This window comes from Culex pipiens, chromosome 3 (assembly GCF_016801865.2).
Source record: "Culex pipiens pallens isolate TS chromosome 3, TS_CPP_V2, whole genome shotgun sequence".
NCBI lineage: Eukaryota > Metazoa > Arthropoda > Insecta > Diptera > Culicidae > Culex > Culex pipiens.
Genome location: NC_068939.1, coordinates 135,804,410 through 135,832,273, shown reverse-complemented (window position 1 = coordinate 135,832,273; position 27,864 = coordinate 135,804,410). Strand labels below are relative to the sequence as shown.

At 40.1% G+C, this 27,864-nt stretch overlaps 2 protein-coding genes across 8 annotated transcripts in view; one reads left to right on the top strand and one right to left on the bottom strand.

Moving 5' to 3' along the window:
• The first annotated feature begins 40 nt into the window (after positions 1-40).
• On the top strand, positions 41-23,380 carry LOC120413803 (ATPase family AAA domain-containing protein 3A homolog). Of its 2 annotated transcripts, XR_005604979.2 has the most exons (3): positions 41-407; positions 478-2,128; positions 23,244-23,380. XR_005604979.2 is itself a non-coding variant. In XM_039574760.2 (2 exons), exons 1-2 carry the CDS (start codon positions 188-190, stop codon positions 2,055-2,057), a joined length of 1,800 nt encoding a protein of 599 aa, XP_039430694.1. In that variant the 5' UTR covers positions 41-187; the 3' UTR covers positions 2,058-2,574. The 2 variants fall into 2 exon arrangements, 1 of the variants encoding a protein (XP_039430694.1); XM_039574760.2 differs by lacking the exon at positions 23,244-23,380 and having other exon boundaries at positions 478-2,574.
• The window catches only part of LOC120413802 (neprilysin-2), a 45,305-nt gene continuing 24,227 nt past the window's right edge, over positions 6,787-27,864 (bottom strand). For 3 of the 6 annotated variants that reach the window (XM_039574757.2, XM_039574759.2, XM_039574758.2), the window contains exons 3-8: positions 17,370-17,503; positions 11,531-11,659; positions 11,212-11,457; positions 10,931-11,145; positions 8,136-9,105; positions 6,787-8,070 (exon numbers count right to left, since the gene is read on the bottom strand). In XM_039574757.2, coding sequence (XP_039430691.1) covers positions 7,481-8,070; positions 8,136-9,105; positions 10,931-11,145; positions 11,212-11,457; positions 11,531-11,659; positions 17,370-17,503 — 2,284 coding nt within the window. In that variant the 3' untranslated portion in view covers positions 6,787-7,480. Of the gene's footprint in view, positions 8,071-8,135; positions 9,106-10,930; positions 11,146-11,211; positions 11,458-11,530; positions 11,660-17,369; positions 17,504-18,161; positions 18,337-23,248; positions 23,388-27,864 lie in introns of those variants that run through there. The other 3 variants (XM_039574752.2, XM_052709349.1, XM_039574756.2) reach the window with 3 other exon arrangements.

Here is a 27,864-nt window from a genome sequence, read left to right as displayed (position 1 = left end):
AGCAACTGTCACATCACTTAAAAACTTTTGCGCAAACATCGTGGTGGTGCGGTCGTGCGGCCTTGACCGGGAGCGATATTCAGAGCCGAGATTCCTGCATTCCGTGTTATTTCCCGTGTTTCTCCGTTTGTAATCCGGTCCACATTCACTAGCAAGCAGGCAATCGCACACAAGCAGTGTCGTTCCAATGTCGTGGCTGTTCGGTTACAAGAGCCAGGTGCCCCAGGGCGGTCCGCCGCCTCCCGGTGGGGAAGGTGGTGATGCTGCAGGTTCGCCGGCCTCGGCTGGCCAAGCGGCCGGCGACCAGAACCTGACCAAGGCTGAGCGGAAAGCGATGGAGGCGTATCGGTTCGATTCTTCGGCGCTGGAACGCGCTGCGGAAGCGGCGAGGACGTTGGAACGGTCGAGTATGACGATATGATTGCGTAATCTTGGAGTTGGGGTTTTGTTGAATGGGTTCTTTTTTGGTTTTTTTAGAGCATGCCCGCGAAGCGTTGGAGTTGTCCAAGCTGCAGGAAGGGACCCGCCAGCAGGAGTACATGGCCAAGGTTAAGGAGTACGAGGCTCACATCGAGCAGTCCAAGGTGGAACAGAAGCGCGTTGACCACGAGGAGCGCCGTAAGACGTTGGCCGAGGAGACGAAACAGCAGCAGCAGCGTGCCCAGTACCAGGATCAGCTGGCGAGGAAGCGATACGAGGAGCAGTTGGCCCAGCAGCAGCGAGTTCAGGAGGAGAACCTCCGGAAGCAGGAGGAAAGTGTAGCGAAACAGGAAGCGATGCGTCGGAAGACGGTTGAGCATGAAATGGAGCTGCGCGAGAAGAACAAGATGAAGCTGCTGGAGGCCGAGCTGCGGGCCAAGGCGAAGGTTGATCGCGAGAACCGGGACTTGACGCTGGAGCAGATTCGACTGAAGGCGGAAGAGAATCGAGTTACCGTTATGGAGAGCATTAAAACCGCTGGATCCGTGCTGGGTCAAGGAGCCACCGCGCTGTTGACGGACTGGAACAAGGTCGCTACGACTGTTGGTGGATTGTCGCTGCTGGCGCTGGGAGTGTACTCGGCCAAGGGTGCCACCGGCGTTGCCTCCCGGTTTGTCGAAGCTAGAATCGGCAAACCATCGCTGGTGAACGAAACATCGCGGTTTTCACTCCTGGAAGCCGTTCGCCACCCGATCGACACGCTCAAACGGCTCAAGCCCAAACCCACCGATGCCCTGCAAGGTGTTGTTCTGCAGCCGAAGTTGGAGGAACGTCTGCGAGACATTGCCATCGCTACGAAAAACACCAAGAACAACAAGGGTCTGTACCGGAACATTCTGATGCACGGACCGCCCGGAACCGGTAAGACCATGTTCGCGAAGAAGCTCGCATCTCACTCCGGCATGGATTACGCAATCATGACCGGCGGTGACGTTGGCCCGATGGGACGGGATGCCGTCACTGCCCTGCACAAGGTGTTCGATTGGGCCAACACGAGCCGCCGCGGGCTGCTCCTGTTCATCGATGAAGCGGACGCCTTCCTGCGCAAACGCTCGTCCGAGCAAATCTCCGAAGACATGCGATCCGCCCTGAACGCCTTCCTGTACCGCACCGGCGAGCAGAACCCGCGCTTCATGCTGGTGCTCGCCTCCAACACGCCCGAACAGTTCGATTACGCCATCAACGATCGGCTGGACGAGATGGTCGAGTTTACGCTGCCCGGACTGGAGGAACGCGAACGGTTAATCCGGCTGTACTTTGACAAGTTTGTGCTGCAGCCGGCCGCCGAGGGAAAGAAACGCTTCAAGGTCGAACAGTGGGACTACAGCGCCGTCTGCAGCCGGATGGCCAAGCTGTGCGAGGGCATGTCCGGGCGCGAGATCTCCAAGCTGGGCGTGTCCTGGCAGGCGGCCTGCTACTCGTCCGAGGCGGGCGTCCTCACCGAGCAGATGGTGCTGGACCGGTGCGAGGCGTCCGTGCGGCAACACAAGCAAAAGATGGCCTGGCTGTCGGAGCAGGAAAAGCTCGACCACAAATCCATCACCGGCGGCAAGGGCTTCCTGCCGCAGCAGAACTAAGAGCATCGTTAGTGTGTAAGAGAGAGAGAGCAAATTCAGCGAACCTGCCGTCGCGGGAGAAACCCAGAAAGGTAGGACCCGACTGAGATTGTTATTGTTTTCACGAGGTGTCCATGCCTCCCGGGCCCGCGTGGGCGTGGTTTGATTGGAACGGATTTCCGCTTTTATTTTATTATTTGAGAGTGGCGCCATCGTGACCGTTCGCCTCAGGGAAATTTATATTAAACTTCTTGGAACGGGCGCCGCGGACGACGACTTGCTTTCGGTTTGTACCAGGCCCATGAACAACCATGTTTAATGCATTTAGCATCATTTTGCATTAACGGTGAACTCGAATGTGTTCAAAATAGGCATTCTACAGTGCGATTCGTGCACGTTTATTATCTGCACTAGCGTTCGTTTTGTGTACATGTATCTGGAGAAAGAAAAAATCGACGAATGTATAGATTGGGGAAATGAAATTAGATTTAGATTGAAAAGTTATCAAAATATTAAAACCAATTAATTAATATATAAATGCGTAGGTGTTTCAAGTTTTGGAAAACGATTGAGAAAATCCCTTGGAAAATGTCGACGGATCGTAAAAAAAAACCTAACATCTGATTAATGTTACATTGGAGATCGCTACCTTTAAAAAACTTCACGAGCTCACAGTTTGTGTTCTAGGGAACAACTTTGCCGAAGAGTTCGTCAACTATTAAGAATGTTACAGAATTTATATCACCGCCGCTGAAAACTTCAACTTTTTCTTCACTCTCTTCTGGGAGCACCATCAGCTTGCTTGGTCGCATGAGCGTCCTGACGCCAATCTAAAAAAATCTTTTCTGCAGCAGCAGCAAGTGCTGCCAGAAAAGAATAAAGAAAAAGTTGATGTTTTTAGCGTCCTTATCATATTGATACAAGACCTAAAACTTTGCCAAAGACACCAAATCGATCCGAAAAATAACTTCCCAAGATACAGATTTTCGAATATTTAGGTAGACTTGGATTCGTAGAGCATTGATTTGCGTCCTAAGCTAGTAACATAACTGGAAGAAGTTGCTAGCTGAAATATTGGATCCTCCCGGGTCGGCTGCGACCGAATTATGATCGAGATGAAGAATGGATTTATGCCTCTCTGTGGCGGTTCCAGGATTGTTAGGGAAGGCGCGGATTTGCTAGCTAATTTTGCTCAGGCGCGGATTTTGTGCGAATTAAAATAATGAAGAGACTTTTTTTAAATGTATTGTTGAGAATTTCTTAAATAAATTTATTACTACACTCAACTCATTTTTCAACATCTGCTTACCGACTCTAAACATTTAATTTCTTTTGAATTTTGAGTAATGTTTTATAATTTTATTCAGTGTTCATTTCATACTGGATCCTTTCAATTTTTAATCTTGTGAATCATATTTCAAACTTTTTCCGGAGATATAGAATGGAATTTCACCCGTAGAATTTTTTTCTCCAAATTTTAACATTCTTGGGGGGGAAAAAAATCAATCAAAATTCTAAATTTCAGAGATAAAAAAAAATCAAAACATTTTTTATTTTCATTGGATTAAAAAATCTTAAAATTAAGATTTAAAATTTTTAAAAATTCGAATTTTTTAATTTTTTAATTTAAAAAATCTGAAATTCAAAACTCCACAATTTTTTTAAATTAAAAATTCAAAAAATTCAAAATTAAAGAAATTAAAAATTAAAAAATCAAAATAAAAAAAAATAAAAAAAAGATTAAAAACAAACATGAGAATTATTAAAAAATTAAATAAATATATTTTGGGCCTTAAAATAAGAACTATAGAACTCTTATATTCTGGACTTTTTACAAAATGAAAAAATGCAAAATTCTTAAATTCTTAAACCAGTTTTGTCACCAAAGAAAATCTGATAACATTGGAGTAATTTTTCATGCAAGAAAATTTCTGAGAAGAAAATTGTAGTAGGCCATGCTAACTACCAGCACTCCCAGCCCAGCACAGTTCGTTCCCGGCCACCCAACAAGTCGGACGTAATAAACCACAGTTACTCAACAAACTGTCTTTCACTGTAGCTTAGCAACAGCTACAACATTTGGCGACGAGGAGAAGAAAATTTTCCTGGAACTTTCTCGAAGTCAACTCAAGCCCCCCAGGAAAATGTCTGACGTGGATCTTCGGCAAGTTATCCTCAGGCTGGACGCGCTCCTTGCAAAGCAGAACCTGATGTTGGAGAAACATCAAGTTTCGCCAAGTTCCGAACCTGCCAACAACGAGCCCCAGGACGAAGCACACATCTCTGTGTCTAGCGCACCGGAAAACCACGCTACGGAAGAATGCAACCGTGTGGCCAACCTCAAGCAGGTCGTGCAGACGGACCTGAAGCAGAAGAAGAAGCACATCCGCATTGCGCTCAACGGTACACCAGAACCGCTGCAGCTGGATACTGCTTCCGACACCACGCTGTGTGCCATGAATCCGGATCAACACCACGAATCGCTTGGACGCTGCAAGACAGTTCTGCGTGCCAAGAATCTGGAAGCATCCTCGGAACCGCTTGGACACAGCGCTCGCACACACAATCCGCAAGACAACGACGCCGTTGTCGCTTCGGATCAACGCGTCGATCTGGCCGTCTCAAGTCCAACCTACGACGATCCCCGCACGGAGCCCTCCGACAGTGTTCCCGGACCCGATCATCGTCCGTCGCCGGCATCGAGCGACGCCATCAAGCTTGCCGACACCAGTTCCTGCGCCAACGCCGGGCATCTGGATCCTCATCCTTGGTTGGTTGCCCAGCGGACTTTCCGGAAGCTCTCAACGTATTTCAAGCATCGCATCTCTTCAACGGCTGCAAGAGGTCTCAAAAATCTCGCCGAAGGAGGAAAAGCGGTCACAGATCATTCCACAAACATCGCCTGGTTGAAGAATCATCTCGAGCCGTCATACATCGATCGCGGACCACACCTGGCTTGGCCGCCGCGAGACGATCGGAAACGGCTACAACCGGAAACTGGTCCACCGGTGAAGCAGTTCAGTAGCAGGAAGATTGGCCGTCCGCCAAATCTCCTAAAGGGGGAGATGTAGTAGGCCATGCTAACTACCAGCACTCCCAGCACAGTTCGTTCCCGGCCACCCAACAAGTCGGACGTAATAAACCACAGTTACTCAACAAACTGTCTTTCACTGTAGCCTAGCAACAGCTACAACAAAAATAATGAAAATGTCGTGCTTCGATTTTTTCTGAGATACCCTTTGGTGAGGATCAGGGTTGTTAAAATATCAAAATATCAGCTCTCAGCAACTATAATTATCCCGCCTGAATATTCATGCCTCAAATACAACTGCTTTTCTCTCCTTATTGAAACTCTGAGTGCCGAACATAGCCGAACACGTTTTCGTGTTTACACACTCGCGATTGACATTTTCCTTTTCTCTGTCATTCCCGCTTGAACGATTATTCAACCCTCACAGCGTTTAACCATAAAAGCCGACACAAAACCAATTTCTGCAAGCGCAGTTTTATGGGACGTCATGCGTGATCGGCTTCTAATAGCCATCTCGCTCGCGTTCTCTCATTGCAGTTTTCGGAGAGATTGAGAGACTCAACGGTGAGAGCGCATAGTCGAGGAAAAGGGGAGGAGTGATAGAGAGAGAATGATATCGCTGGGAATTACGAGACACAAGAAGAGATCTCACAAGCTATAGTGACAGCCGCTATACTCACGGATATTTTTGGTGCAGAGATAATCAATTGACAGCTTTTCTATCACTCATTTGCAACACTGGTGAGGATCATCGAGTACGAACTGTATTTTAATTTTTCAGATCTCAAGATTTGGATTGTTTTTTAAATCTTAAAAAAAATATATTTTATGTATTTGTTTTAAATTTAGATTTGATTTAGTTTTAAGATCTTAATTTCTAAATGTTGAAACTAAAAAAAAAATGTCCATATAATTTTCGGCTAATCAAGAATATGCGTTCTGAGATTGAAAAATTTAAATTATTATTAAACTTTGTATGTCTGTCGCGATTTTTTCAATGGTGCGGATTGAGTTTTGGGACGGCGTGGATTTTTTTTCGACTTCTCCGTTACAACCCGGCGGTTCTGGATCGTGTTGTTCAAACCTGGTGAGGAATTCCCTTTTTGCATTACTGTTTAATAAAAAAAAATGAGGTAGTGCGTTGAGAATTTTTCAATCTACAGTTTGCTCTCCATCCGCATTGACTTTCTTGTATTTAACATTTTCAACGCCTTTTCTACAAGTCTTTTTGAAGGGGATGCTGAGCTCAATTCGTTCTCCATCCGTAATGACTGTTTCTTATTTCTGATTTTCTTTTCATTTTTTGTTGTGAAGGGATCATCGATCCATCCGCATTGACATACTATCTCTTAATTTTTCATCTTGTCTTTCTGCAAATTTAATTATTTTTTTATTTGTTTTTTTCGCACTACTGCATACCACTATTTGTGAGGGGCTCGATTTGCTCTCCATCCGCATTGACCTTTTCTCATCTATGATTTTCCTTTTTATTAGCAGTTAGAATCAAAGCCGGGGATTGAGGATGGAGCATCAAGGCAGTGGACATTATGCTGTAACGGCGTAGACTGGATGTGGATTAGTTGTACAATTTTATGGATTTTTTCGGAGTTTTTGAAGGTTATTGTCGGAAGGAGCCATTACCTAACTTGATTCAACTAGAATAAATATGTAGAACGGGATTCGTGATATAGGCAATGATGACAACAAAGCACAACCGAGTTAATAGAAAATATTTGTTTATTGTTTGTATGACACTATCATATTAAAACATTACGCTTATACAAAAATACAAACAATGTGGGTTTTTGTTTATGTTTTCTATGGCTAATGTACCATAAAATTATGACATCGATGATCGCCGCTGCGCGCATAACTCGCAACATTCATATGTACGACAGAGTGCAGATTATTTTGTAGTGTGATTTTTGTATGTTGATTAACGTTGCAGCGCTGCTGCGGCTGCTGCTGTCCCGAAAATTTCTCCAACAATGAAGAAGTCAGCACATCTCTACCTACTACTCACAAACGTTTATTTTTAACTTGAATGTGTTTGTTTTTTTGTCATTAATGATTTTTTATTTTTTATTTTAGCCCAACTTTTAAATCAGTTGCCATATTCAGTAGGAATAAATTATGTTTTTTTTGTGTTTCTTTTTCTCGGGGGGTTTTTAAGTAGTTTTTCTTAAGTAAGAAAGTCATTTTTTTTCCGCAGGAAGTATCGAACCCTCTTTTAGTAGAAGTTATAAGTACTTGTAACAAGTAAATGACTGAGAGTTTCTACTAGTATCACGCGTGTGAAAAAAAAAACAACGGGGACGACAATAGTTGAAACGGAAACAGACAAAAACTAACAGAATAAGCACGGGGATAGTCTCGCTTTTTGTTTGTGTTTGTGAAAGGGGAAGTTGGGGCTCTACCAGACTTCACACTTTTGCGTTGGGTTCATGGGCGAGCCGGCCGGGCAGTTGAAATCTTTCGCAAACTCCACCATGTTGCTCATCGGTCCGAGCACTCGGAACTGGCCGGGCGAGTGAACGCCGGTCGTGATGCGCATCTTCATCGTTTCCGGCCGGTACACCGAGCACCAGGTTTGGGCGGCGGACAGCCAGAACATTTGCTCGGGACTAAGATCGAGACCGGGCAGCCGTGGCTCGGGGCCGTTCTTTTCGGCCCACTTTCTGTACGCGTAGTACGCCTCCTTGATGCCACCGTTGTCGGCAATGTTTTCGCCCTGGGTGTTGATTCCGTTGAGGTTCAGCTTAACGTTGGGTTCGGTGAAGTTGCCGTACTGCTCGATGATGCAGCGGGCCTTTTCCAGGTAGGCCGTCTTGGTGTCCTCTTGCCACCAGTCAACGAGGTTTCCGTTCTTGTCAAACTGTCGGCCCTGGTCATCGAAGCCGTGGGTGATCTCGTGCCCAATGACGAATCCGATTGCGCCGTAGTTCATGTACTTTGGCCGCTCGTACGAGAAGAACTGACCCTGGAGGATACCGGCGGGGAATTCTAGAAGTAAAAGGGGCGATGTTTAGTATAACACCAAAATGAACGAGTTATCGATCAAAACTTACGAATACTGTTCTCAATCGAGGAGTAGAACGCGTTGACGACCGCTGGTCTGGAGTGGGTGATCCAGTCGGTCTTGTTGACCGGTTGGCGCAGCTTTTTGAACGCCTTCGTAGTTCCGAACTGGTTCATGTACAGGATCGTGTTCAGGTAGTTATCTTCCGGCTTGAACTGCAGATCCTTGTAGTACTCGGCGATCTTGGTGTTGTCCATCAGCTCGTCCGGATAGCCAATGTGCGTTACCATCGAGTCGACCTTCTCGAGCGCCGACTTGCGCGTAATTTCGTCCATCCAGTCGACCTTCTTCAGGATGCCCACAAACACCGCCTTGATGTCGTTGACCATGTCCAGGGCGGCACGCTTGGACTCCTCGCGGAAGTACTTGCGGATGTACAGCGAACCGACCGAGATCGGCAGACTGCCCGAGGTGATGTCGACGCATTCCTTCCAGCGAGGTTCCTGCTCTTGCTTGCCGCTCAGTGCCGTGCTGTACTGCAGCTGTCGTTTGCGCAGCTTTTCGGTCAGGAAAAAGGACGAAAATCCGCTGATGCGCCACATCACGTAATTGGCCATGGTTCGCTTCGGCGTGTTCTGCAGCAGCGGACCCAGCTGTTCCATGAACGCCGGCACGCTCACAATAATAACCTCATTCTCATCGATCGCGATTCCGGTGTCCTTGAGGATCACGTTAAAGTACTCGACCCAGTTGGTGTACGGGTACTTGTGCTGGAAGTCCTTCACGCTCATCGGGTTGTACAGGGCAGTGGCGTTACGGCGCTTCTCGTTCGGGAGCGAGATGTTGGCCAGGGCAATCTCAAAGTTGAGCGAATCCTTCAGCTCACGCTTGGCGCGTTCCTCGTCGGCACCCAGCAGCACGGCCATGTCCACCATGTAGCTGTAGTACGCGGACACGATGGGGCTGTCGAAGCCCTTGACTAGATATTCACGGCTGATTCCCAGCGCAGCTTGGTCGGTCTGTGGAGCGAATATGCGTTAGTTTAATACCACTGAGGATCATTCTATATCAACTCTCACAGCAATTTGGCTACTGTAGCAATGGCAGTCTGATCTGGGTTCGAAATCCTACAACCTTTACCTTGTAACGACACTTTACATATAAATTTGAATTCAAGGACCATACAGGGGACCATACAGGCCCTTCGTAGCACGAAAGTAGTTTACAAAAACTAAAATATACTTTACAAATAGTAAATAAATCATTTATTTTCAAATTTATCAAATTTAAAAAAATAAATAAAAAAATACTAAAAAGTAAAAGAAAAAATATAAAAAAATAAAAAAAACAGCAAAAAACATTTTTTTTATCATAAAACTGTAATTTTTATAATTCAAAAATATAAAAAAAATACACAAAAAAACAATAAAAAATCATTTTTCTTGTCATTATTAATAACTGTAGCACCTACATCTGAGAACACCCGAAAATGTATTACAAAAATAAAAGCGGCCAGCCCTGCAGTGTTGTGTTTACCGCATTAATAGAGGATTCGCAGGAAGAATCACATTTCACAGAATCTACAAGGGAGTATAGATGCGTGGACATACCGTAACAACCGCTCCAATTTAATAAAACAAACCAAAAAACTTTTTCAAAAATAAAAAAATATTTAAAAAACAAGCACATAAATAACACAAAACTACAAGTATTTTTAAAATCACTTTTTTTCATTTTAATTTTTTTTAATTTCCATTTGTAAAACGGCCTTATTTTATAAAAACTTTTTTTTAAACTTCATCATCCCGATACGAGAATCGAAATCAAGACCTCTGGATTGGAAACGACAGCATGCCGCTAGTCGAAACCTACCGGTTAGTATTCCCAGTGATCATATTTACTCTTTTAAGGGATCTGACTTTGCCGAGCCAGACAGGAATCGAACCCATCACCTTCCGCTTATAAGGTGAAACCCGTAACCTCACGGCCACGATAGCTCGGCGATTATTATTGTGTTTTCTTTCGAATTTTATAATTTTACAAAATACAGTGGAATCTCTCGTTGTCGATATTGAAGGAACCGCCGAGAGCGGGAGTTATCAAATTATAGAATGAAAAATCAAAACTTTATTGACAGCTGGAGTAATATTGATATCGAGAAGATCGACAGCCAGAGAGTCGACAGTAATTTGTCGATGGTAGATCGAGATTGGTTGACGGTAGATCGAAATCTTACTATCGAGAAATCTAAATCGTGAGTCGAGTAATTACGATCAAAATATTACGATCGAGTGCAATAGTCACAACGGTAGAATACCTTACTCACTGAAGTTATGCGAGCAAGATCCGTTACCTTGTTACGGCGGTAGACACACATATATTAACTTCAAAGAATGCTAGGATAACCAATAGATTACCGAAACACCAACAATGTAGTTCACATAACTCACTAAGGTTATGCGGGCAAGATTCGCAGTCAAAAGCCGACGACCTCTTGCTTGTTAGGGCGGTATATACACAGAACTAAACTCCAGAGAGTCCTTGGATGATCCAGAACATTCCAAAATAACAAGAAGGTTATTTACCATGTACAGTGAAGTCCTGCGAGTATTTTCCGGGGTCGAAAACCGACACATTTTTTGCGATGGTTTCGGCAGTAGACGTACAGGTCTGAACTTCGGGGACTAACTAAAGAAATGCAAGTATAATCCCGGGTAAAAATCTAACGACCTCTGTTGTAACTCTGGAAAGTCGTCGGATGGTTGAATCCCAAAACAGTACTCCCTACTTTTACCAATTACGTGTGAGTTGATAAAAACCGACGCTGATCGCACTAAACCTTACATCAATGATCCGACGGGTGGAGTTTTTCAGGTCGGTTCCAACGGAAAAGTCAAAGAAGTAATCCGTGCTGTAACCCTGCTCGCGGAAATCCTTGACCGACTTGACCCAGGTCCACGAAGAGTCCTGGTTCCACGAGTCGCCCTTCAGCACCGGCCATCCTCCGAGACGGTCCAAAATGTCCAGCAGCGGCTGGATGCCTTTCTCCTCGATGCGGGCTGCGGAAACCGTTTCAAACCATAGATAAAACAAAGTCTTTGGAGCGCTTCTACAACTCTACTCACTCTTGTTCATGCACAGCTTGAACAGGTTCTTGGCCAGCTTGAACGGGGTTCCCTCGTTCTCGCCAATCTCCTCACTGACCAGGGAGCGCAGCTGCTCCTGCAGCCGGTCACCGATCACCGAGAACGTGTTCACCGACACCTTCTCGTCCGGGATGTTGGTCTCCTGGACGAACTTGCCGCAGGCGTAGTTGTAGAAGTCGTCGCACGGTTCCACGCTGGTGTCCATCTGGTCCAGCGCCTTGGACGCTATCAAAGACAAATACATAAAAAAGTCGTTAAAATCCGAGCGATTAATAAAACGTTGAAAATGATCACCAACCGGAGTGGATGCATCCTGGCGTGAGGCACAGATTGTCGGACCCCTTGACGTCGCCTGAGAAGAGTTTTTTGCCCCGCCGGGAGGAACCGGTTAGGGCCAGCGGTGACTGCGATGAACCGTTGTTGTCCGCTGCAAGAAAATAAATAATAATAAACGAGGTGCGAAAGGAGAAAGGATTTGGCGATGGTTGAATAAATTTTGCTGCGAATTTCGAGCGGCGTGAGGCTGGGATAAACTTAATGTGTTTTTCTTATTTTTGTGGGGTAACTTTCTCCGCAATAATCAATACGGTAATCTTCTTATTGTGACCTGAATTTGGAAGAAATGCATTTTGATCGGTTTCCCATTTTTGTCGTATTTGTAAGACAAAGATTAAATTAAAAATTAACGGTGGTTAATTTTTAAAGTTTTTCATGCAAAAGTTTGTATTTTCTCGGCATTTGGATTGAAAAGCTTTATGAATTTTACCGACTTGTACTTAAAAATTTAATTCAATTCAATTCATGTTTATTTCTTGTACTAAGCATAATACATTTTGTTTTAACTTATAAACTAGTGTAGAGTTATGGAGATCCTTGCAGCTACAGCATTATCAGTAATCATTGGATTAAATTAATTTGTTATACTTGGTGAGATTTAACGAAAGCAGAAAAAATTAATTACAAAAAAACTGCTAAAATTGCTAATAGGTGGATAGAGGGAAGAGAAACTTAAAGCTATATCACAGAGGGATAAATGTCAGATTTATTCTGACGTCGAAAAGCTAGTTCACATCGTGGTTTTCAGACCTAGGCAGTCCCCAGGTACTTCGCCATCAGCTCTTGCAGCGCACAGAACTGCTCAAGCTTAGATTGGCAGGAACTGAGACGGCTAAACATATCCCTCGCCAGCGAGAGAAATTCTGTGAGGGTGAAGAGGCCACCATCACTCGTGTTGTCCGGAGCCGGACCGTTTCCGTTGGCCGCCACGCTGGCGTAAGTGCGGCTAAATCCTGGCGGGTTCGGGTTACCGGTCGAGGGACGACCAGTCGAAGTCCTAGGAGGCTGATGCGTCGCTGGGGTTTTCCGCTTCTCCAGCGCCTCAAGGTACGTCTTCCGCGCGGTGCACCCGCGGTAGTTTGCCGTGTGGTTGCCATCGCAGTTCGCACACTTTACTTTTTCCTTCTGCTGCTCAGCGGTCTTATCCTTGTCCAGGAACTCCTTCCGGGGAAGCGCACAGCTCGCCGTGAGGTGAGCGTCACCACACTTGACGCATTTTGGCGCCAAGGTACAAAACCGGGACCCGTGTCCGAAGCGTTGACACCGGTGGCATTGTGCTGCGTCAGTCGGCCGCTTGGTGAAGTACCTCCACCCGACCAGAAAACCTTCAACAGCCTTCACTTTGCGGAGATCTTGGATTTTCACCGATCCCCGGTCGAAGTACAACAGCCACAGGAAATGATTCCCTGTGACTGTTTTCTTGCGCGAGAGCACCTTGGCCTCTCGAGGGTTAACGTTTTGCTCTTTGAGGGACTTTTTGAGCTCCTCCGGCGTGCTTGGTATGTTGTACCCGCTCAGCACTACTTTGACTGCCGATTGGTCAGCCGGCTCGTGCGTGTAGTAAGGAATGCCAGCTTTCGCCAACGCTTCCATCGATTTCTCAAACATTGGTCGACCAAAGGTGTAAACCTTGACCGACGTTCTGAGAATTCGCATCGCAAATTCGCAATCACCATCCATCAAAACTTTATCAATTTTTGCAGCAGGAAGGTCGAGAACACTGATGGGTGGGTTACGCTTTAGCTTCGGCGTGGTTTTACCTTGCACTGGTATTGGTGTGTTAGTTGACGATTGTTTATCATCGTCTCCTTCATCGTCGTCATCGTTGTCGGACAATAGCTCGAAATCGTTTGAGGTTGGAATTGTCAACGTGGAAGTTCCCGGGTTGCTGGTGGATTGACCACCTCCAGATTGCTGCTGCTGCTTGTTCCGGTTGGCCATCTGCCTGGTCACGATCGAGCTCGGAACGGTGACGCTCGAAGTTGACTTACTCGAATCAACTGCCGCCGTAAGTACGATGCTGGGGCGTCTTGGGTCGGGCGAGGAGGACTTCTTGGTGCGGTGTAAAGAACCATTTTGGCCGCGTCCCCGAAGTGAACTCGAGTTGCCACGGCCACGACCGTTCTTTCCCATCGCGGGGAAGTTAACTCGCGGGTAATTTGTTACACTTTAACCGTGAAAACGAACGATATCCGCGGAGCACCAAAACACTTGCTGTTGGTGGCTGCAGTGTTACCAGCTCCTTAAAAATTTAAATAATTGTAAATGGCAGTTTGTTCTATCATATTTACTACTCCAACACTTTAAACTTACGTAGAATTTTCTGAAGATTTCGAATATGTCAACATTGAGTGCCGTCTTGTAGGCCTACAGGGCAAAAGTTAACGGGGTAGAAAGATCGTTATAGAAAAATTGTAAAAGTATGAGACAAACTGCGATTGGCCAAAAAGTAAATTCCTTAGGCTTGTAGTCCATGTAATTACCTAACTTTTGACCTTTGGGAGAATGGGTGCTGGAAGTTGTTCAAAAAGATATTGTTATTGGGGTTTTATAAAAAAATATCCAATTTGCAAAAGCTATGAGAAAAATTCAATCCAATCTCGAATTTTTATGGCACATTTTGAAGGGCTTCAAAAGACCTTTCGAATGCAACTAAGAGAGTTGAAATTGATGAAGTATTGCGAAAATGCGAGAAATTTTAATTTTTTTTTATGTTTTTTTGACCTCAAACTTCAATGCCCGTTTTACCCCACTTTCCTTTGTCGTAGAGGGCTTATATTTGGCATGAGTTTATCTCATGTATAGACGAACAAAGGTTGAAAGTTTCATCCGAATCAGAGCACCTCGATACGCCCTGTTACACACTGGTAAAAAACTCGCTCTTAAATCAAAATGCGATTAATTTGTATGTTTTTTTGAAATATTTTTTTTAAATAATTTTTGATTTTTTTTGTCTGCGCATCCTTCCACCTTTGTTGATTCTGCGAAATGTGGTCCGTTCACAGAATCCTCTCTACGGTAAACACAACGCAGTAGGGCTGGCCGCTTTAATTTTTGTAAAACATTTTCGGGTGTTCTCGGATGTACTGAAATTATTAATATTGACAAGAAAAGTGCTTGGGGCGTAATCTAATCACAAGACCAGCATGCTTTCATCGGACTGGCTGCGTCTGTGTTAGATTAGATTAGATTAGATTAATTTTTGATTTTAGGGAAACTTTCTTTGAACTTTTTCTATTTCTAAAGAAGACGTTTAATGTTACACCATTAGTTCGTCCATACAATTTTAGCAGCCTGTCCTACAAAAAAAACTATTAAAATACTTCTCAGAAAAAAAGCATTCCAAAAATTTCCATTTTTTTCAATTCCACTTTGCACACAAAACAATTAATTCAGCAAAATATTGTTTATGAATTCTCTTTTTTGGAAATGTTTTTGATGACAAAAATTGCCAACTATTGAGCTTTGGCACAAGTTCATAATAGTAGTTTATGCAACAAGTTGCGGTAAACCTCGTTGGATAAATGTACAACTCGTGCTGAAAAAATCAAGTTTTGCAACGAGTTGCTTACAACATTTTTTACAATTCCGAAAAAACGCTTCTTTAATCGAATTTTATGTCATAAATTCATGTGTTTAGTAAATTCATCATTCAAAACAAAAAAAAAATATTGAAAAATGTTACTTTTCGATCCTAGTGTTGAAAAGTTCAACTTTTCAGCACCCATTTCAGTGCTTAATTTCAGGTATTAATTCTCCATTCTGTTATTTTTGGTAGGGAAAAGTAGGCCGTTTCGTTTCTCCAGAAGGACAGGAAAAGTTGACAGTTTCACAGTGGAATTGCAAAAAAATCATTCGACGTTGCTGCCAATTTAACAAAAAAAAAAAAAAAAACAAAAAAAAAATATTTTTTTTTGTAAACAGTGGAAAAAAGTAGTGTTTTTTTTAACAAAATTTGTAAATGTCAAATAAAAATTGCAATCGAAAAGTACTTTACAGAAATGTTGACCAGATTGAGCCAACGTGTCAAAATGTGATTTTTTGGAAGTATTATGGGTTGAATGGGTTTATGAGATTAGTTCACTTAGTTTCCAAAAAACATTTCTTTAAAGTTAGATGTTCTAAAATACCCTGATCGTGAACCATGCCATGCCATGCCAACCAAGTCATTAAAATGTTCTCAAATTAATCAACGAAAAACAACGCTTTAAATTAAACACATTTTATCGAATACGACAACTTTTAAATCAAAAAACGACAATTTTTTTAAATCAATTTCAACAAACCGTGAAATAAACAGTAAAGTTCCCTAAATTAGTAAAATTTAGCAGGGGGAGAGGGGGTAATATGCACCCCCTAAGGGAAAACTGTCATTCATTATTCATTCATTATTCTTCGTCATCCATGTGAAAAAAGTCTTAAAAAACCTCAAAATCGAAAATATCAAATTTCTAAAAACATTTTTGATTCATTTCAAACAACCATGCGGGGCAATATGCACCGCAACAACGGGGCAAAATGCACCACAACATGGGGCAAAATGCACCGGGTAAAAGCAGTTTTCACTAGTCACCACTAGATGACACCGCTGTTTTTACAAAGGAGCTTCACAGCGGTGCATTTTGCTCCGACCACGCTTTTTGCAGAAAATTTAATTAAAAATGCATTTTTTGATGTTTTTGGACTCATCTATCTACAGAATAATGAAGATTTTGGCAAAAACTATATACCTCAACACAAACAATATGAATAAATGCTTTTTAAATTGTCCAAAACTCATAATGAAAGTTCAATGAAAATTAGATGAAAACACAACATTTTAAAGTTTTGCAAATAACTTAAGCTGTTTTTATACTACGATGCTCAAATTTTTCCAGCATGGTTTAGCAATGTTAAGCTTCCAATTTCTATGATTTTTTCCCGGAAAATTCTTCCAAATACCGAGAAAAGCAGGGGGTGCATATTACCCCCTCTCCCCCTAACATAACATTATAGAAAGAAATTTGATTTTGCTTATGTATGTTTTGAGTTCCTAAACGCTCATCGCCAAATATAACAGTACTGAAAGCACTTTTAGCAATTCTGTCGTGAAACTACTTACTTTTCCTGTCATTCTTGAACGATGAAAAAGCATATTTTGCTGAACCAAAAATAACAGAATCGGATAGTAACACTTTTAAAATAAATGCTGAAAAGTCCTACTTTTCAGCACTGAAATAAATGGATGCTGAAAAGTTGAACTTTTCAGCACTTGTTTCGAAAAGTTATACTTTTCGACATTTTTTTGATTTTTTTTATGACCATTTGACTTATGATTCCACTTAAAGGGTGTTTTCGGAATTGCAAAAAATGTTGTATGGAACTCGTTGCAAAACTTGATTTTTTCAGCACTCGTCGTATTTATCCAACTCGGTGAACCTCGTTGGATATGTACGACTAGTGCTGAAAAATCTGCTTTTTGCAACTTTTTGTATAAACTACTATTTCAGCATAATTTCAGTGCTGAAAAGTTAACCATTACAGCACGATGCTGTTTTGATGTTTTCCGGAATTGCAATTAAATGTGCAATTCCGGAACTTGTTTTTTCAGCACTCATCGTATTTATCCAACTCGGTATACCTTGTTGGTTGAATTTACGACATGTGCTGAAAAAATCATCTTTTTGAAATTGTTGCATAAACTACTATTTCTAAATGTAAAATATCTTGTCCATTTTTTTTACAATTTTTTAACACTCCGAACACCAAGGATCTAGGTTCTAGTTTTTTTTCAGGAGAGTTAGGTTTTTTACAATACTTACGTTCCTGTATCCGATCGCTGAGCAGCACCGACAGCAGCGAGACGAGCAGGGCCACGACGGCGATTCCGCACACGATGCTGATGAGCGTGAGCGCCTTCTCCAGTGCCGTTCTGCGTCTCCACCAGCTGGGATTTCTGTAAAATCGAAACAAACAAGAAAAGAAGGGTGTCTTAGTACGTTGTTGATAACCGTTTTTTTTAAATCGCAGCTTCATGTAAATCTCGTCCGTCCGGAATCGAGGCCCGTGGGTAAACAACTTTCCTTGGCACGGTGGACGTAAAGCGCCGGGAAGTGTATTGTACTCGGCGATGATTACAGCAAGAGCAACAGTAGGAACAATCGCCACCACCACCAGCACTGCCAGTGTGGACGATTCGTACTACTCTGTTGACGCTGATAGCGAGCCTAAGTACGGCCATTTACTCGTCAATTAAAGAGCAACGATTAAACAAGTGTATTTTTGATGGCTTCAATTATGATAGCCCCAGTGTCTTGGTGACCTCAACCTCGCTTCTTCCCACCGATCGGAACGAAGTTTGGTCAGCCATCAGCTGTACAGCAGACAGACTTCTTCTTGGGTCGGCAAGCCGCTTACAACTCTGCCCCGTTGGAGGTCTTGAGGCAGGCCTGTCGCGGTATCAGCACGCGACAAAAAAAAATTGCAACTGCAACCTTAAACCGACTGAAACTTTGGCCTAGTCATCTTTCTTTCTTTCTTTTTTGGGCAGACAATTTCAATGTCAACTTCAGTTATTCGCTGACCACGTGGTCTCAGAGAAAAAACTTGCTTACCTCGACAAGTGGACATATTTCACCGACTTCTTGGGGTCGGCAAGGCCGGACGGGACCGTCATAATTATGACTCAAACGAAACACTGTCCCCCAGCGGAAACGAACAACACCGTGGAACTGGTTGATCTTCACACACTGCACTCTGCTGAGGGTAGACCTTGAAAATTCGGGGCCGAATTGGACGGCCTTTGATCTTACAATGGGACTATTGTTTGACCGAAGCTGCGGTTTCAACAAGTATTAGAGATGGAAAGAGAGTTTTCTTTTTACAAATTTAAAGCCGTCATGATAACTGACTATGAATCACCACGGTGTCTACTTGTGCAGAAAATGAGTGTAAAGTTGTATTTGAGATTCATCGCAAAAAAAAAACATATTTTACTAAATTGGGGGAAAAGTTTGCCAGGTCAAGGATTCGATCCTTTTTCAATTCAAATTGCTGTTTCTCACTTTTAAAACAAATTATTTTGCCAAACTTTTGACGGAAACCTGCTTGCTCACTTCCTAATGAGCTGTTTATAACATGATTTAAGTTGAAAATGTAAAAAGCTAATATGAAGTGCCCGATGAAGTTAAATGCTGTTCCCCTAGTTTTCGTTTGGCTGTAATTTCTTTCTACTACCGTTTACGGATTCTAAATTCGGTTTAGCTGGCTCGAAATCGTTTTCTAAATTTAATCAGTGTTAGTAACTGCTGTTTGTTGCGCCCCGAAGCTATTAGAATTGATACAATTCAATTTTTAAAAGTTCATATCCCTCCTAAAACTTATAGCTCATTTCAAGTAAAAATGAAATGGAATCATCCTAAGAAACCAAGCGCCTCCACTGAATATCCCTTTTAACACATGGAGACGCATGGTTTAATAGAAAGATCCCACATGATTTATTATAGAAATTTGAGCTACTAAAGGTAACTAAAAAACCACCGAAATCAATCAACAAAAGTTTGTGTTTTAGATTGCTTTACTCAATATTTTGAATTTTACCTAGACCAAATCATTTCAAGGATTATTATTTTGAGTAAAAATAAATATTGGAAACTTTAGGGATTTACAAATTTAATTCGAAGTAGGGAAAAAACAATTTAATTCGAAGGGGGGGGGGGGGGGAAACAAATGTCAAGCCAAGTTTAAACAAAATCATGAAATAGTATTACACAATGCTTTACAATTACACTCCTGATAATTATACTTCTAAAAGATTGCAAAATATGTGTGTAAGCATGATTTTTTAAAGTGTCTTTTTATAATTTGTGGTTTAAAAATTGACAAAAAGTAAAAAAAAAGAAATTGATTGCAGATACGAACGTAACAGAAAAATTCAACTTTTCAACACTTTTTTTTTTTAAAGTAATATTTTTGATACTATTTTTGAATTCAACATTTATTTTGGACGCAAACAACATTCAAGCGATGAAAACGATTATCTCTCTGAGGCTTTGAAGATTACACAATAACTGATCCACAGCCAAACACATACATAATTCGAAAAGATGAAAATAAGTTTTTCTAAGTGTCGCCTAATTTACCTGTAAATTTCAACTAACGATATCTCGGAAACTATTGGTTTGATTTTCAATGTTTAAAAATTAAACTCTTGTGGAATTTTCACATCTCTTCACAAAATTTTACAATAGTTGAATTTGTAAACATTGAAAATCGAAGTAGTATATAAAAAAACAGAAAGCGTTAAAATTTCCGAAAGTTTTTAGGATATGCAAATATTTCCCAATTATTTTATTTTTCTCCCTTTCAAAAACGGTCTGAAAAATCAGAGGACAAAAAAAATTTCTTTGCCTTTTTATTGAAGTGTCTGGATGGCTGGTTATTTTTTTTGCACTTTATCAAAAAATTCGGCAAAATACTTTTCAATTGCAAATTTGATTTTGCTTTTATTTTTTTTTGCATGTTTTTAAAATATGATAAATTGCTTCTTTTGGCATGGGACAATATTTCATCGAAATCGAAAAAATACCAATTAAAAAATATTTTGTGAAAATCTATTTATCCATTTCGGTTATCCTCTTTGGACAAATGTACGACTCGTGCAGAAAATATGCAAATTGAGGCATATACTATTAGCATGTTTGATCTCCCATTATTATTATTATTTTGCAACTCTGTTTTTAAAATACTTATTCTTTTCTGTCATTCTACAGTGATGAAATCGTCTAAAATAACAGTGCTGAAAAGTTTTTTTTAACACTCCACAACCCAACCCCGCCTTTACACGGGCTTCGATCTAAAAGTTCGTCAAAATACATTTTTAAATCAATTTTTGATCTTTAAAAAGCATTGGAACTCTTAAATTTAAAAAAAATTAACTGTTTAGAAGTTAGACTTGTTTCATGTGACTTTGCCAATGTTTAAAAAATGTATTTTTTTCTTTGGTCAAATTTGAATGTGTTTCTTACTAACATCTCCTCGATATTATGTGAAATAAAGTATGCAGTAATTTTTGTAGTGTACCAGACTATGCTTTTGAGCAATACAATTTTAATGATAATGGTATCGTTCTATGGTAGCAAATTTAAAAAGTGACTATAAAAACATGAAAAAACTGGATATTCAAAAGGTAATGATAGGAGGTGGTAAATAAGCCAAATACTATCAGAAACAAACATAATCTCAACAAGAAATACGAAAATTTAAATAATAAAAATGAAACAAGAAAAATATAAAAACAGGAGAAGTAAAGTTTTTCGTAGAACAAATGTTGCTCAAAATGACCATCTAAACACGGGAAAAAAGAATTCTTCGAAAAAAAATTGGGTAGTGGAGGATAGCGGGAAAACAAAAGTTTTATAAAAAAAAAACATGGAAAACAAGAAATAGGTATAAGATAATAATAATATAATAAACCACAAAACAAACTTAAACAAAACAATTTAAATGCAAATAAAAATACTTAATATAAAATAAGTAGAACATAAATCAAGAGAAGTCAAGTTTTTTCGTATATAGAGCAAAAAAAGTCCAGGATGACACATTTTGCAACATTTCTTTCCTGTGCGTCTATGCATATTCAACGAAGTACACTGATGATGTTTTAAATAGTTTATTATCATCAATGATTACACAACTCGACATTTTTGAAGTTGATGTCATTAAACGCTTCAGTTTCGTAAACGTATGGTAGATTTGAGCTTCCTGAACATGGTCCAATCAACAGAATTGAATTTCAGTGGATTTTCTGCCAATTAATAAGATTGCTATAAAATGTTTTAGAATTATATTGAGCAACCATGTGCCCCCACGTTTATCTGTAGCAAAAATAAGGGGGTGTGCATGGTTGCTTATAGGAGGGTGCGCATGGTTGTCAAACATGATTCTGTAGCATTTATGTATAAATTTTACAATTTTATTTATTGTCTGGGAATTATCTCAAATTCCAGAGTTTTTTTTTTAATAGGACCTATAAACAAATGAAAGGCAATAGTTTATAGGACCTTTTAAAAAAAACTCTAGAATTGAAATCAGTTGATTGGAGCATATTCAGGGAGCCCAAATCTATAATACCTTTTCACTGAATAAAAATGTCGAACTATGTTATAACTGTCTGTAAGTTTTTTTTTTATTTTCTCTGTAAGTTTTTTTTATTTTTTTCTTACTCTTGATAGTGCCTTAGTTAAAGAAATAATTGTTCCAAAATGGATTATGATGCAACACACAGCTGAAAGGAACTCCAAAACTCTGTTATGCACTTCAAAATAACTCATTGTATCATGATTATTCACCAATAAAACCGAATTGAATTGAATTGAATGTTATAACTTTCGGCCTTGAAAAGATTATACCTATTTCCTGTTTGTTTCTCTAAAATATCCAGACGTACCTGAAATCAAATGCATCAATTGGTGTAAATTGCTGCTGATGAAACATTTTAAGTCAGGGGTGACCAAAATATGGCAGGCGGGCCAAATGTAGCCCGCGAGGTGGTATTTTGTGGCCCGCGGGCCCACTTTGAGTGAAAACGTAAAATGGCCCTTTGACCAATCTGTAAAGTTATTTGAAATTCTTAAAAAAAATTCAAGCTTTTTTCATGAACCTTTTTAAATGTTTTAAATATAAAAATAAAGGTTTATCCATATTTGATTTCGATTGCACAAAACAAATATGTTGTAGTTTGGTTGAGCGTTTTAACAGAATGCTAATTTGACTTAAGTAGAAATTGTAAAGATAGCAAAAGTATTGGTTATCCATATTAATTCAAAAATCATTACGCACCATTTTTTAAGGACTACTCCTCAATCTTATTTTGCTCCTTTAAGCTACCTCGGGATTTGAATTAATGACAATTAGCTATGAATCTGAGTGCAAAACATCTGATTCAGGCAGACAGAAAAATGTTGAAATTTTATTGAAATTGGAGGAAGAATTGATAAAAAATCCTTAAAAGTTATTTAAACTCCATAATTTTTCAGAGTCCGTGTTAAATGTTTTTTAAGTTTAAAAGAGACGTTGAAAAAACAAGTGAATTTAATTTTCAATGTCATTACTTTTGTAAAAATATGATTGTTTTTATACATAAAATGTTCAACCACCTTGACTAGACCTTGGCCTTTAAAATTCTTACAAACATAATGTGTTGAGTGATTTAATGCTTGGCTCTAATATTGCAATTAAAAGCTTACACATAATATTTTTTGCTATTTTTTGTTGATTAATAAGTTGGAACCAATTGATTGGAAGCTTTTTCGAGTAAAACTGTTTAGAAAGAGTATTTTTTTGTTATCAAATATTTGTACAAAGAAAAAAAAACATGAAATTTAGAAAAAAAATCCCCTGTCGTTGTTTCTTTCGGTATAATATATTGAAATAAAGTATTTTTTCAAATAAACAATTTTTACATTTGGCCCGCAAGCTCATGTTTGCTTCAAATTTGGCCCGGCATTCAAAAACTTTTAGCACCCCTGTTTTAAGTACTCATATTTTTTTACACATGATTGGAAGTTTTCTATCCACATAGGCTGAAAAAGCAGGACTGCTTAACATGAAACATGGTTTAAATTGACAAAATCTACTTCTACCGCTGTGTCTCAAATGATATCTTAATTCATAAATTCTTATCTACATCATTTCAGCTTACTTTGGCGATCGCTCGAATCTAAAGCAGATATCCTCCGTGCTGACCAGCAACTGCTGACTGCTGTTGACCGGATGCAAGACCTCCATAGCTGCGCTGCTTCTGTGTCCTGAGAGATATTTCTGGTTCACCGTTTTCGGAACTAAGGTAAGATTAAGCATCGCCCGATGAGGGGAAATGTGTCGACATTGCTGTTGTATGCACACCGTGCGACCATAATTACACAGGCACGTGAAAAACTCTTAATAAATCGTGTGTGGGAGTGTGTTGAACGAGAGCACACGAGAGGAACTCGCCACAAACACGCGATGCATATGCAGAGGCGGAAATCCAAAACGTACAGAGTAAAAGTGTAACATTAGGCTGGTGAGTGGTTTCTGGGGGTCCGAATGAAGTGGCGCGGACATGCAATTTGTACCGCAGGTAAAGTCGCGGTTGTCGTTCCGCGGCAGGCAGTAAATCGACGCAATTGTCAATACGTGCCGTGTTTGTGTTTGTGGCGGCAATAGGAATTCAATAATAACTGCTTTGGATCAGTGGTTTTCAACTGCCGATGGATATCCGCATATTGAGTCTCGAAGACGAACCAGGGTATGCAGAAGCGATGTCACGTTTGAAACCCACTGACCGTGTGTGCTTTGAAACAAACAGTGAAGTGGCTTCGATCGGTTATGGCCGACGACACGTCCTGGATAAAGCCTGCCTCTGTACTAATTGTTTATAAACTGTACAGTTACTAAACCGTTCAATACATAATGCCATTACGCGACAGCTGATTTGCATTGACTTCACTGAGGTGACGACTATCGATTAGCAAAGAAAACAAAATCGTCTTATTAACTCTAATGGCCCTAACGGAGCAACGGCCCCAAGACTAGTTCTACCACCCAGTAAGGGGTGTCGACGACAGCTAGAAAGTAGTCTTCGTCGTCGTCGTCGATCAACTCTGGCCACTTCCGATATGTGTGCTGCTGCTGTTGCGGTCATATAACGCGTCATTACAGTGACGAGGGGGGCTATTATGGCCAACCACAGTGGCATTGGCTCTGCGCTGCAGCTGATGATGATGATGATCGAGAGATCGGATCGCGACGCGACAGAGTGAGAGATCTGGTTTGTTTGTGTGGCGGTTACAGGCGGATTGACTGCTTTGCCTTACTGACCGATCGACCGATCTGCTCTGAGGCTCTCGGATGATGGTTGATGCAAATTTTGTATGTTACGCAGGCACGATTGATGGTTATCATTATCATAACCTGATGTTCAGGTTGTGTGTATAACGAATATTTTTTGTGTCAAACGTTACAGGAGCAGGGAACTTTGCACTGCGATTTGAAATGATAAATAGGGTGGATTCGCTGATTCGAATTGATTACAATTTGAAAACCTTTGCCAATCTGTTGCTTGGACATATATATCTATAGCATCTGATGAAAATTAACATTTTTATGCATGTTTCTATATTGTGAAATTGGCTCAGGATCTCGGATTGATAAAATTATCTCCAGAAAATTGGATTTAAGGGGTCTCCCGAGCAAAAACTACACCTGAAAAATTTAATACAAGAAAAGCGTCAATTTAACAAAACCGTTCTCAGTCTCAAATGGTAGTGCCAGATGTCCTCTACAAGCTCCAGGTCGAATTTAGTTGATATCTGGATGGAACACTTTTTATATGAGTTCCAAATTGTGCTTTTTTCTCGCTAAAATGCTTATAACTCCCTATAGATTTAACCAATTGGGATGCTTTGCCTCTCATTTTGTTGCATTTTTTAATCCTTTTTGAATTTTGAAATTTAATTGAATTTTGCCTGAGTTACAAACGTATTATGATTTGATGCTAGCTATATATGTCCAAACAACCCCTGAAAATTTAGGACAAATTGGTTAGATGACGTCCCTAACAGGTGGTCTGCGCTGTTTGTGGAATCTAGAGTACTTTTGCAAAACAACCTATGCTTCATGTGTTTCCTTAGAGCGTCCAATTTTCTCGGGTTTTGAATTTCCCGGGAAATGGGAAAAATATTTTTCAAATCCCAGGATTTCCCTGGATCCCGGGATATTTTTTAAATAGTAATAAAAACCATTTTTCAATACATTTGTTAAGATTTTAAAGCTTGAAATCCTAGATTAAGTTGATAATCATTAACTGGTAATAATCTAGACTACAATCTGATCATAGACAGCATTTTATAGACAGCTTTGAAACTGTTTTTTTTTTTATTATATTGATATACCGTCATCTGGGGCGGATCGGAACTACAGTCTGAATAGGGACAGCACGTTTGAGAACACCTAAAAGCATGAAATTCGGAAATCAATGCACTTATTTTGTTGATCTGTGTCTGTTCTATCCTAAAACAATCAAAAACATCCTAATATTGTGTAGTAATAAGACTAAAACAGCTGTCGCAATTCACACCATGTGTCCCATTTTCCCAGATTGATGGCAAATTGATAAAATAAATAAATTTATTTTCTTTATTTTATTTATTTTTTCTTATCGTTTTCAATCATGTCAGAAAAATAAACAAATTGACACGGAAATGGAAACAAAGAAAATTATGTTTATATAATTATAAATTTAAAATCTTCATTTAAGTCACTGATACCAACTGTGGCCAATCGGATCAACAGTCTTAATAGGGACAGGATACTAATTTGTTGTGTTCCTATTTTATCCTAAATCAATCAAAAAAATCATAAAATTGTGCAAAACATATGCCTTTAACAACTGTTCCAATTGGTTACATTTGTCCTGATTAACCTATCTCGAATTAGAAAAAAATATACCCAATCTATTGAAATTATAGAAAGTACATAGAAAATATTTAAAAAGTGTGGCATTTTGCGGATTGGTACCCTTAAATAAAAAAAACCCTTTAATATGCCAACATAATTGCAGATAAATATTCAATATAAATTTTATTGATTTAAAAGTTCTATCGATTACTTAGTATTCAACTGTTTCACTATTTTTACAACTAAATTTTTGTTTTCAAACCAAAATATCATATATTGTTTTCAATTCCGGGAAAACTAGGATAAAATATAAAAATCCCGGGATTCGGGAATTCCCGGTTTTGCGAAAATCCCCGTTGTTGATAAGACCTTTTGAAAAAGTGTACGAGAAATTTTATATTAAAAATTGTGAAAAACACTCAAAAATCGAAAATCGTACAAAAAAGAAAACCAGCTAATAGTCAAATGCATATAAAAATACCTAAAACGAAGAAAAAACTATTCAGACTAGCATCGATTCGCCACAGATGACGGTATCTTGTAAGAAAAGCCAAAATACGCGACTTCCGAAAGGTTAACTGCCGTTCTACGCATAATTGTCCCATGTTAAAAAAAGGCAACTGAGAAAAAGGCGATTGAAATTTTTCGATCGATTTCTGTGTTTCTACGCATAATTGTCCCGTGTTTCCCTCTTCGCCCTATATGTGCCTAATCCCCCCGGTAAACATTTCATCACTCCTATTTGTAATACTCTTGCAGGTCAACATGTAAACAAGATGAAATGCTTCGTAAAACTCTTGATTTCGTGATAGAAAAAAACTTGATGGGACAATTATGCGTAGAAGTTCAACGATGGGACAAAAAGACTTGGTGTTGTTTTCAATGATTTTCTGAACAAAGTAATAAATTTTATGTGTTTTTCTGAAAGTATACGTAAAACTAAGCTTAAAAATGATAAAAAGTCGAAATCGCCCAAAAATGACATGGGACAATTATGCGTAGAACGACAGTTAAAGACTGTAAAAAGTTAAGCCCGCCATCTTATCGTTTGAGATAACTTATCTTTACGATCAACCTAAACTACATTTGTGGCCATAATATTCAAACGACGATGCAAAAGCTCAGTGCATCCTGCAAAATGTTTACCTTCCGACGACGCTCGACCAACCCGCGCGTGTGGACACCGTTTTTGCAATCCACTATCATTATTGTTTGGCATATCGGACGTTTCCAATAAGCCGCACGTGACTGTCAACGGGCCTTTGTAACGGGAGTTCGGCTCGATAAAAAAAAACCCTATAAATCCACATAGTTGCACAATGTTAACGCTTACAGCAATACCATGCAAATGTTACGCATTGTTGAAAATGTTGAAACATTGCAGGAAAAAAAAATTTAGACGAAATTTGTTCCGGTCCAAATAACGTCAATTAACCGTGGAAAAGCGAGTATCCGCAAAAAAATAAAAATATCAAACTCATGGCCACCACAATTGAATCGCTCAGTTTAAAAGCGTATGATTGTTCCATTTTGGACTCATTACCGGGCTAAAAGTTTAAAACCATTACTAATCGTACGCATCATACCATCTGTTTGCGTTGGTGGACACATTTTTCGTTGTTGAGTTGGGTAGAATTCAATCGAGTTGATTCAACTCTCGCCACTAATTAGGAAGGAATTTTGGTGTGTTTTTGTTATCACACAAGAAAGAGCGCTTTGTGTGCACTTTTTTGAATGCAGTATTTATTTGAATTATCTTCCGTTGTAGGGAGTGAAAATGGTGGGGCTTGTTTTCCTTGTTTGTAAATGTAACTTTATCTGAAATATTCTTGTTTATTTTACGTTGGCCATGTTTGAATATTTTAAAAACCTGTTTGA

Excerpts from the sequence above, each read along its gene's own strand:
- LOC120413803 (XM_039574760.2), top strand. The coding sequence starts at position 188 with ATGTCGTGGCTGTTCGGTTACAAGAGCCAGGTGCCCCAGGGCGGTCCG. Across the intron at positions 408-477 it reads GAGGACGTTGGAACGGTCGA|AGCATGCCCGCGAAGCGTTG; the intron begins GTATGACGATAT and ends TGGTTTTTTTAG.